This window comes from Rattus norvegicus, chromosome 6 (genome assembly GCF_021556685.1).
Source record: "Rattus norvegicus strain SHRSP/BbbUtx chromosome 6, alternate assembly SHRSP_T2T, whole genome shotgun sequence".
Lineage (NCBI taxonomy): Eukaryota > Metazoa > Chordata > Mammalia > Rodentia > Muridae > Rattus > Rattus norvegicus.
The window spans coordinates 31,239,304-31,251,320 of NC_141539.1; the positions used below are offsets into that span (position 1 = coordinate 31,239,304).

The window sequence follows — 12,017 nt, forward strand, 5'->3', positions numbered from 1 at the left end:
TAATAGATTGCACACAGTACCAGAAGTCTATCATTTAAGTGAAAAAAAAAATCCTAACAGTCATGAAATGCCACAAAATAGCTAACCTGTTTGCAGTTTTCCATGTGTTTCTTTAAACCCTCTATAGTCTTCCTCCCCACTGCCTGGCAGGTAGGACAGGAAACACTGCCTTTATCCATGATCTCTAAGTACCACTTTTCCTCCATACTGCCTACAACAGAAAGAATAGGATACTGTAATCTGCAGCATTCTCCAGAAACAAAAGGCTTAAGTCTACAGTTGTGGGAAAGTATTGTAAGTGGTTTGTCTTGGTAGATAACAATGAATACACTCTTGCAGTACATGACTTCCAAACATAACTTGTTTCCATTCACTGTAGAGTTTCAGAAACTTCTGCCCATTTCCCCATGGGAAAAAAACCACCTGCAGCTCACTCCAAAGCCCAGGGGAGTGAGTCAGAACTGGGGACAACTTTCCAGACCATGATGTCAGAAAAAGATACTGAGATACGTAAAATTGCTGTCAGATTTTTTTCTACGTGCCTGAGACCATGCTAAATGTTTTTGTGTCTTTTTGAATGTCATCGTGGTAACACTTCCTGTCTACATATAAGGAAACCAAGGGTTGTGAAGGAACAGACCTAGACAGCTCAAAGGTGTACAGTGCTGACACTTAAATCTATGTGACCTCCAAACCAACAGCAGCTGCTGCGTCCATGCACAACGGGTGAGGCTTGATGCCCGTCCATCAGGAATGAAAACGTGCTGGCTTCACAGAGAGGGAGGGAGGAAGGGGAAGAAACAGGTGACAGCCTCATCCGGTCCATCATCCCTTACAGAAGTAACACAGATATCAGAGATGAGTACCTGCTGCATAGACCGGCGGCTCCTTCCGAACCCGGCGAGCCTGGGGTTTGGGGTGAGGCTGAGCTTTGGGCCTCTGCTTCCTCCCTGTATGAGATGGAGACTTAGAAACCTGAAGTCTGACCCATCAGCTTCACAAATCTCCTTCCCCTTCTCTTCAGCACACTGGCCCCACTCCCTCAACTTCCTGACTTTCCTTTCACACAGGACTGAGTGAAAGGGTACAAGAAGGCAGGTGAAGGTCATTCCCTCATTACAATTCTAGGGACCCCAAAGCCAATCAAGCCTCCAACGTAAAGGTTTTCTCCCTGCAGCCTTAACGGGTGAAGCTTGGCCTCCCCCGAAGGACAAACATCGGTGTCCCCCCCACCACCGAAGGACAGGGTAATGGACCCTACCGTACAGCTTGTGCTTCTTTTGAGGAAGCTCCCGATAGTCTTCATCTTCTTCCGGTTTGACTTTCCTCTTTCCTTTGGCCTTCTCCTTTTCCTTTTCACCTGCGCCTGACACACAACAACAGAACAGTCTGTAAGCGACCACTTGGGCTTGGTTCAAAAACTCATCACAATACCACAAGGCACAGATCACCACGAAATGCACCCTCGCCGAACAGCTTAGAGAAACTTAGTGTCAATGTTTTTGAACCCACGGGGTCTCCCTCCGCCTTGTAGATTGTCTTCCCTCAGAAATCATCAGATCTTCCTTATGCTTAAACACGTCTCTTGACTATGACTTGGGTCTACAGAAGCAGAACTGAGCAAAGACAGCTATGAATCACTCACTGCTGGGACCCTCTAGCATACATACATTGCCACAATAGCCCCATTACCCAGCCCTCACATGCTCACAAAGGAAAACATAAGAGTAAGACAAAGAAGGTCAGATCCCATGGAGAAGGTTGTTTCTATGTAGGACTGGCAGAACTGACAAAGGGGAGTCATGAAGATAACACTGTATGGCAGCCTGACTCCTTAACATCTGCTCCATCGAGTTGGTCATAGTATAAGTCCCACACTCTGGAGGCCAATGCAGGATCATGACACATTTGATGCTAGCTTGAACCAGACACTGAGTTTGAAGCCAGCCTGAGCCACATGGTGAAAAGCCCGTGTCAAACAAAATCTCATCTAATCGCAACTATAAACAAACACACCATACCAAAGCATCATGCGCACTAGACACACTCCCCTGTCTCAGAACTGAGAATCTGACATGGATACCTTCAACCTGTGAAGTGGCGGCAGGTCTGAGCCTTCTCATCTTCATCCAGTAGGTTGACTTTCGGAAGGTCGCTGGGAAGTCACCCACTGGCTCACATGAGGAGGCGGACGACGAGCCACTCAAGGAGTCTTCATGAGGGATCGTGTACTGGAAGCTGTTATCCTTTATGGAGCACTGGGTCCTGTTACTGACACAGCACAAAGACATGTACCACAGAGGAGAAGCTGGAGAGATTTCCCATTAACTTTTCTTACATTGTAAAAACACAACCAAGTTAATAACTTGTGCAAAACTATGAAGACTGGCTTTTGTCTTGTTTACAAAAAGCAAAATTAAAAAAAGAAAGAAAGAAACCACATACACAAAAACCAGAACATGGGTTAAAACATCCTGACAATTACAAGTCAATTCGGCACAGCATACAGAATTCTTCTTACACCCAGGGCAGTCAGAGTAAGCAGGCTACACAACTGGTCCCACTGCAGCCCAGGCCTTCCCAGACTACTCAGAAAGAGTAAGCAGTGTGATAGACAGGCTCCTTGGAAGGTAACCACGTGTCCCATCTGCCCTGTCTCTGATAGAAGGACCAGTCAAGAGGTTTCCAGCACAAAGGAAAAGCACAGTCTGTGGATTCTGGTCTGACCCTCCTCCTCTTCCTCCTCCTCCTCCTCCTCCTCCTCCTCCTCCTCCTCCTCTTCTTCTTCTTCCCCCTCCTCCTCCCTCTCCCCCTCCTCCAGTTTCCCTTCTCAACACTGATAAGGAGCCCTGCCCTACTTAGGCAACACAACCCCTAACTTTCATAGGAACAATGCAATCTTGTCTTAGTGAAGTGGCCAGAGAATCCTGGGAAATAATTAAATCTAAAAGTAAGTCTGGGGGGTTTCTTCACCCCCTTTGCTCTCAAATAACGACAGGGTGTTTCTGTACCTGCTCTAGCCCATTTTAGCTCCTGAATAAACGACACGGAGACCTAATAAATTAACAAGCTGTGAGCCCTATAACTGGGCAGATACTCGTCTATTCTAATCCTACTATGCTAGCTTGGCTACTTCCCAGCCATATGATCCTTTACTGCAATCTGAATCTGAGTCTGAATCTTGCTCAGACTCGCTTATGTGTCCTCATGGCAACGCCTCCTGGTCCCTCCACACATCTCCTCTCTGTGCGCGCGCGCATGTGTGTGTGTGTGTCTTCTCTTTCTCTCTTTAATCTCCCAGGGACCTCCCAAACTGGGACTGGAAGTCCTGCCCAGCTATTGGCTGATCAGCACTTTACTCAGCAATCAGAGGTGGTAGAAAACAATTTTTATACAACATTGAGACTGGAGATGCAATCATATCTCTGGGCACAGAAATCAGCATCTGAATACACAGTGTGCAAAACCATCCCCCTAGCAGCTAGATTCAGATGTTTGTTTATTTATTTTCCTTTTTTATTTATTCACTTTATGTTCTGCTCGCCGCCCTCTTCCTGGTAACCCTCTCCTACAATCCTTCCCCTATCCCCCCTCAGATTTCTAAATCACACCATTTGGTGAGAAAAATTACTGAGCCAGGAAGTGGTGGTGCACATCTTTAATCCCAGCACTTGGAGAGCAGAGCCAGGTGGATCTCTGAGTTTGAGGCCAGACTGGTCTACAGAGTCAGTTCCAGGCCAGCCAGGGCTACACAGAGGAACCCTCTCTGGAAAACAAAGCAAGCAAGCAAACAAAAACAAAACAAAAAAAAAAAAGAAAGAAAAATTACTAAGAAAATACAAACTATTGCACATTCTTGTAAGTCACTCAGTACCCAGCAGTTCTCATAGTGTGGCCCAATTACCTGAGTCTGATCCCCAGTATCCACATAGAAAAAGGAAAGGCCTGACTCCTGAAGGTTGTGCTCTGACATCCTCACAAGTTAGTAACTGGCACCACCCCACTAAAATAAATGAAAATGCCAGCAAACTTTCTAGACTTTAGTTTGCGTCTGCATGCTTTGCCTGCGATCACAGACATGCAGCAATGAATGCACAGTACCTGCATGGTCAGAGGAGGGCTTCAGAGCTACAACTTGAGTTACACACAGCTGTCAGCCGCCATGTGGTGCTAGGACTAGAAGCCAGGTCCTCTGCCAAAAGCAACAAGTGCCCTAAAGTGCTAAGTCACCTCTCCGGCAGCCCTCCTGAACAGTTACAACAACAAATAAGATGGCGATCCAGGAAGACACCACACCAGACTATGGCCCACACACACATATACACACATGTATACACATAGACGCCACACAGCCACACAAAAACACATTTGGAAAAATTAAAATTGGTTTAAAATAAAAAAACCCAAAATTTGGTGACAGACATAACTGAAAAGAGTCAAGAAGCTTAACTGTATGCATAGTTATATGCACCTTAATGAAACAATTAAAGTCAAAAGTCTTAAAACAAAAACAAAACTAGAGCCTAGCTTCAGAAAAGTAGCATTTTTATAAAACAGGGAACAGTGACCCATACAGATGCCCAAGAGTAACTAAGAAGTCAGACGGCCACATAACATTGCTTTAAATTTTTTTAAAAAATTTATTTATGTATATGAATACACTGTTGCTGTCTTCAGACACACCAGAAGAGGGCATTGAATTATATTACAGATGGTTGTGAGCCACCATGAGGCTGCTGGGAATTGAACTCAGGGCCTCTGGATGAACAGAGCCATCTCTCCAGTCCTTTTTAAAAGTCTTAAAGGAAAAGATTTGTCAATTCAGAATTCTAGCTTCAGTGAAAAGTTCCTACAATAATATTTCTTCAGAGGGAAGAAAATTAAAATTTTGGTTTCAGATGTGTTCGGTTATGGCCATGAAACAGGGACTAAGTGTGTATTTTACATACCAAAGCAGACCTGGCCTCCAGGTTCTCCCAGCATCCCTCAGCCCCTACCTGGCATACCCTGCTCCCAACCCAGGACTTTCCAGCCCAGATGTTCTTCCCTATATAATCCAGACATTTTTGGTCTCCCCACTCTCTTGTGCAATCTTTCTTTCTCTCTAACCACCCACTTCCCTTGGTGACTTTCCCAGCCTCTGTTCTTGGGGTCAATAAACCTACATTTAAAATAATCAAATCTGGCTTGAACTGGCTCATTTCACCATCGGACAAATAACATATCAAGTAGATCTGAAGACTGTGTGAAGACAAGTCACTCCAGCAGAAGACACTGCTATGGGAGGGAGGCTTGGCTTTAAAGAATGAATACACAGAGGCTGCTACTGAGGTGGAAAGGTTTAAGTTGGTTCCAGGTGAGGGTACAGGGGGAGGAACCGGATTCACTGAGCCTAACGGTGTATGAAAATGCCACGTGGAAGTCTATTTTGTAAACTCAGTTTTATTCCTTTCTCCATTTTTCATGTGTGAGTGTATATGCTGTATACATGTTTTGAGTTTTTTATTTTTTACTTATATGTGGGTGCACATGTGTGTACATGCATATGGAGGCCCAAGCTTGATGTCAGAAATAGTCCTCAATTGCTTTTCCACCTCATTCATTGGAGACGAGGTCTCTCAATCGAACCCAGAGCTAGCTGATATGGCTACTCTTGCTAGCCTGCTTGCTCTGGAAAATCTATCTCCTCCACCTTCTGAGGTTGGAATTACAGGGGCCTCCAAACTCATCCAACCTTTCCATGGGTTTCTGGGGGTCCAAATTCTAGTTCTCACATTTGCACAGAAAGCAGTTTAACCACAGAGCCATCTTTTGTAACCACTCCTGGTCTTCTGTAAGCTAATTGTGTGGATTTACACTCAAGAGGCTAGAGAATCAATTGAGACATACTTGTGAGGAAGCTTCTAGATTAGATTAGTCTAGACGTGCCTATGAAGGATTACATTGATTAGGTAAGTAAAAGTGGGAAAACCCACCCTGAAATTGGCAATGTGTGGAAGGGCCAGGCTCCCTGAGAGGAGGCCCCACAATGCCACTGTGCGAAGCTGTGAACATGAAGACATGGAGACCACAGGGTTTCCAGAGAGGAAAGCGAGCCAGAGGCATAGAGTGAGCTTGCTCGAGTTAGAGGATGTGTGCCCAGAGAGGAAAGCGAGCCAGAGGATGTGTATACAGACGGCAAAACGGAAGGAGCCACTCAGGCTCGAGGAACCCAGATGATTCCATCATGAGCCCAAGATGCTGAACACAGAAATGCAGGATTTGGTGTTTGCCCTGCTGCATTTCCGTCTTGTCTTCGCTATGTTCCCACTCTTCTCTTTGGACTGGGAATGTTTATTCTGTATACCTTCATGCTCTAAGTATGTAACTTGTTTTAATCATGCTGAAGCTCAGAGTTAAGACATTCCCTGAAATGTCACAAGAGATTTAGACATTTCGGAACTGTTAAGACTATTTTTTTTCTTTTTTTTTTTTCTTTTTTTTTTTTTCTTTTTTTTTTTTCGGGGCTGGGAACCGAACCCAGGACCTTGCGCTTCCTAGGTAAGCGCTCTACCACTGAGCCAAATCCCCAACCCCGACTATGGACACTTTTGAAACTGGACTGAGTATGTTTTTGTGTTAGGAGGCAGAATGAATCTATGAAGACAAATAAAGAGTGTGGATTAAGACTGATGTGTTGGGGCAGCAAGATGGCTCTGCAGGTAAAGCTGCCTACTGTCAAAAATAACTACCTGTATTTGATTTTCAAGATCCACATAGTGGTGACAACTGACTCCTGCACCTTGGTACTCACACATGCGTGCGCATATACACACACACACACACACACATATATATATACACACACACATATATATACACACACATACATATATACATACAGACACACACACACACACACACACATATATGCTTGATGTGTTTGGGTCAAGTTGACAAGGGGTAGAGTTTTGATCATTAATACTGTCAAATGACAGGATCTAGAATCACCAAAGGGACTATGTGTGATGGATTATCCAGATTAGGTTAGCTTCTGGGCATGCCTGTGAGTGGCTATCTAGACTTCGTTAATTGAAGTAGGAAGATCCACCCTAGATGTGGACATTATTTCCTGGGTCCTGAATTAGATAAAAAGGAGAAAGGTAATTGTGTATAGATAAAGTTTGTTCTTTCCTTCCACCATATGGATCCCAGGAACTGAACTCATGCCTTTAGGCTTGGTCTTTACCCACTGGGCCATCTTGACAGTTCAAGAATAGATGAATTAAATAGAGGGGGTAAGGGAGAAGGAAGGGGCAGCAGTCAGTCAGATGTATTAGCTCATAATTAGTATCCCTGTACTTACAAGGATGAGAAGGAGAACTGCCTCAAGTCCAAGTCCATCCTGACCTATAGAGTAGAATGCTGACTGGGGAGAGGGGGAGGAAGTTCAAGTCCATCCTGAGCTATAGAGTAAAACCCTGCCTAGGGGGAGGGGAGAGGAAGAGGAAGAAGAGGAGGAGGAAGAGAGAAAAAGGAAAGCGACAAACAGGAACAATGGTACATATCTTGCATTTTCAGTATGAGAATGTATGCTTGCACAAATAATTTGGGAAACACTTTTACAACTTTTACAAATAATTTAAAGTAAAACGTTAACATTGTTTGATAACGTTTTCAGTAGATTATATGTAGACAACACATCCAAAACTACTATAAGGGTAAGTGGTAGGAGATGGAAGGAATCTATGAGTTTATGAGGTTTCTACATTTAAGCAGAAGCAGACATTAACTCTAAATAGACTATGAAAGAAAGTACATATCCTAGAGGAAATATTGAATTTAACTTTTAATGTAGGGTCTTCGCCAAACTCCTAATATGGAAGTAAGTATAAAAATTCTTATTTCTTTTAAATTTTGTATATATGGTTGTGTGCCTCTGTGTGGGATGTATGTGAGAATGCAATATTCTTGTGAAAGCCAGAGTATGGGTGCTGGGAATTGAACTCAGGTCCTCTACAAGAGCAGTATGCACTCTGAACCAGAGTCATCTGTCTAGCCACTAACAGTAAAGTTTAAAAGGGACCCTAAGCATTCAACTGACTCAAAAGAAGTACAGGGACAGAGAGACCATAGGACAGACAGAGAGTCAATAATAATAAGGTAGATCCAAATCCAACCCTATTAATATGAATTCAAATGCTTCCAGGCTAAACACCAAGTTGTGATGGTTTGTCTATGCTCAGCACAGAGAGTGGCACTATTAGGAGGTATGGCCCCACTGGAGTAGGTGTGTCACTGCGGGTGTGGGCTTTCACACCCTTGACCTGGCTGCCTGGAAGCCAGTATTCTGCTAGCAGCCTTCAGATGAAGATGTAGAACTCTCAGCTCCTCCTGTACCATGGCTGCCTGGATGCTGCCACATTCCCACCTTGATGATACTGGGCGGAACCTCTGAACCTATAAGCCAGCCCCAATTAAATAATGTTATAGGAGTTGCCTTGGTCATGGTGTCTGTTCACAGCAGTGAAACCCTAACTAAGGTACCAGTTAAGATTGACAGAGTCACTACAAAGATATCCTACTTGTATATGCTACCTATTATTGGTGACCTGTACTATACATACATAAATAAAAACTGCATGGGGGCTGGAGTGATGGCTTGTGATTTAAAAATGTGTACTAAGCTCTATAATACCTGAGTTGGTTCTTAGCACCCACAGCAGGTGGCTTGCAACTACCTGTAAGTCCAGCTCCAGAGGGATCTGATGACTCTGCTCTTGGCAGGCACCTATACTCACGTGCACACACTCACACAGTACACATACACATTTTTAAATTCAATTGATTTTAAAATAACACATCAATGAAACTATAGTATGTAATCACCAAACAGAAGACGATCGTGATGGCTATTTTAATTTCAATGAAACAGACTTCAGGGCAGAGAGTACTGCTTCCTAATGACAAAATGTCAAATTATTCAGAAGACATAATGATCTGTTGCAACATCTAATAATAGAGCTTCAAACACATTGAAAACTGATGGCAGCAGACAAAGCAGACAGCCCCATAAGTTTAAAGACTACGGTCGTCTCTCTCAGCAACTGAGGGGACAATAAGAGAAAACTTCAGTGAAGAAATGATCTGAATCACACATCATTAGCCTTTAGCATTTACAGAACACCTCATGGTGAGTAGCTTTTGCAAAATACTGTGTTAAGGATACATTCTTCTCAAGTTCACATTGTGTGTTCACCAAAATGGAGGCTATTCTGGGTCTCAAATGTTAAATTTTTATTGAATGGAGGAAAATCACTATGTATTTTTTGACCATATCAGAATCAAGTTAGAAACTAAAAGTAGTAAAATATCCCAAAACAAGCTGTGCCTGTTAATCCAGGCACCCCAGAGGCAGAGGCAGGCAGATCTCTAAGTTCGGGGCCAGCCTACAAAGTGAATCCAGGACAGCCAGGGCTGTTACACAAAGAAACTGTCTCAACGAAACAAGACAAAACAAAACAAAATGTTCTAAAACAAAAACGCAAAGATATTTAAATATTTAGGAATTTAATAACCTGCTTCTAAAGAATTCACAGGACAAAATGAAATCATAAAGGACATGGAGATATTGTATAGTGAGATGACTTATCCTAGGGGGAGGCAAGTAAGACAGCACGTGGGAGGGGACAAAAGCTCTAACTGCTCATTTCAGGAGGACTGAAAGTCAAGGACATACGGACTTAGTTAGAGACATCTTAAAAAGAAAAGCAAATTTAACCAAAAAAGGAAAAACAATTTAATGCACAAACCAGGAGAAAAAATTAAATTATGTATACAGTATTCTGCCTGCATGCAGGTCAGAGAAGGCACCAGACTTCATTACAGATGGTCGTGAGCCACCATGTGGTTGCTGGGAATTGAACTCAGGACCTCTGGAAGAGCAGCCAGTGCTCTTAACCACTGAGCCATCTCTCCAGTACTGGGAGAGAAACTCCTGATTCTTTGAAATAAGCATTAAATGAGGAGCCTTGGCTAAGAATTTAGCCCAGGGCTTGATCAACACGCACAAGACCCTGAGTTTGACCTCTGAGTTTGAGGGTAGCCTGATCAAGCAAGCTCCTGGCCAACTCCCATCTAAAAACAAACGAACGAACAAACAAACAAACAAAACTAGATGAAAGAGAAATCTGCAATCACGGGAGGCAAAGGCTTCTTAAGTAGGATCCTTACAATCAAGAAACCCAGATGCAGTCTTGGAAGCTGGCTTAGTGAATGAAGTGTTTGCTGTGCAAGCATCAAGACCTAAGTTCAAATCCCCAACACATACTAAATGCCAGTTTTGGATGAACATGTCTATTACTCTAGCACTGGGGGAAGGGGAGGAGTCAACTGGATCCCAGAAGCTCACTGGCCAGTCTAAGCATTACTGAGCTCCAGGCTCTGTGAGAGACCCTGTCTCAAAAAGAGGAGGAGAGCACCTACCTTGGACCTTTAGCTTCCACAGGCACACACAGGTACATCCACTTGCACTTATTCAGCACACACATAGAAGAAACACAAGTGAATCTTTCACAAAGGCCGCTGGCACTCCAACCAGGGGAGCCGGTAGGTTAACTGCAGATCTTCACCTTTCCCTTGGGTCTTGCAAAGCCAATCCCCCAGTCTTATCCCCAGTTCTGTAGCAATCATCTGCTGTAGCCTCCCTCTACCCCCCACCCACTGTCTCCATCTCTAGCTGATCACACAGATCTCCCCCTCCTAAGTTCCTTCTCCCCCAGTTCATTGCTTTATCCCAGCCTCCAACTCCCAACAGGCATTCCCTGGAATCTCCTAACTGCAGATCCTCCCCTCTGCCTCCCTATCTCCAAGTCCAAGACTCCCGGTTTCATCTCCATACTTTAAAAACCCATATTCCAGGTAGGCAGTGGTGGCTCACACCTTTAATTCCAGCCCTTAGGAGACAGAGGCAGTCAGATCTGAGTTGGAGGCCAGCCTGATCTACAGTGTGAGTTCCAGGACAGCCAGGACTATACAAAGAAAAACCACAAAAACAAAACAAAACAAACTAACAAAAAAAAAAAAACCCCAAAAAACAAAACCAATCAAACAAAAAAATCAACCAAAAGAAATGGATAATTTTCTCAATACATACAATTTACCAAAGTTAAGTCAAGATCAGATAAGTAATGTAAACAGACCCCTATTGAAATAGAAGCAGTAATTAAAAGAATGAAAAGAATCCCAGGACCTGATGGTTTAGTGCAGAACTCTAAGAGAGCTTCAAAAAAGGGTTAATGCCAATACTCCTCAAATTATTCCACAAAACAGAAGGAACAGTGCCCAATTCATTTTATAAGGCCACAGTTATCCTGATATCCAAGTCACATAAATACCAACAAAGAAAGAATATTACAGACCAATTTCCCTTCTATACATACATACATGCAAAAACTCAATACTTGCAAACCAGATTCAACATCACATCAAAAAGATCATCTAGGGGTTGGGGATTTAGCTCAGTGGTAGAGTGCTTGCCTAGCAAGCGCAAGGCCCTGGGTTCGGTCCCCTGCTCCGAAAAGAAAAGAAAAGAAAAAAAAGTTTAAAAAAAAAAAAGATCATCTACCACAATCAAGCAGGCTTCATCCTAGAGATGCAGGGATGGTTCAACATACAAAAATCTGCCAATGTAATCCGCCATATAAAAAACTGAAAGAAAAAAACCACGTGATCATCTCATCAGATGCAGAAAAGGCCTTTGATAAAAATCCAACACCTTTCACTATAAAAGTATCTGGGAGATTAGGAATACAAGGGACATACTTCAGCATAATAAAGGCAGTAAGTCCATAGCCCATAGCCAATATCAACTTAAGTGGAGAAAAACTCAAAGCAGTTCCACTAAAATCAGGAAAAAGAAGAGGCTGCCCACTCTCTCCACACCTATGCAATATGTGCTTGAAGTCTTACTAGAGCAGTAAGACAACTAAAGGAGGTCAAGGGGATACAAACTGAAAGGGAAGGAGTAAAGGTATCTT

The 12,017-nt window shown here is 43.3% G+C and overlaps 1 protein-coding gene across 8 annotated transcripts in view; it reads right to left on the reverse strand.

Annotated features, from left to right (window-relative positions):
• The window catches only part of Zfp512 (zinc finger protein 512), a 30,989-nt gene that overhangs the window by 13,675 nt on the left and 5,297 nt on the right, over positions 1–12,017 (reverse strand). For 2 of the 8 annotated variants that reach the window (NM_001430715.1, NM_001430713.1), the window contains 4 exons: positions 2,084–2,271; positions 1,262–1,366; positions 867–950; positions 87–211 (listed from right to left, as the gene is read on the reverse strand). In NM_001430715.1, the coding sequence (NP_001417644.1) occupies positions 87–211; positions 867–950; positions 1,262–1,366; positions 2,084–2,129 (360 nt within the window). In that variant the 5' untranslated portion in view covers positions 2,130–2,271. The remainder of the gene's footprint in view (positions 1–86; positions 212–866; positions 951–1,261; positions 1,367–2,083; positions 2,272–12,017) is intronic. The other 6 variants (NM_001430714.1, XM_087553075.1, NM_001430718.1 and 3 more) reach the window with 3 other exon arrangements.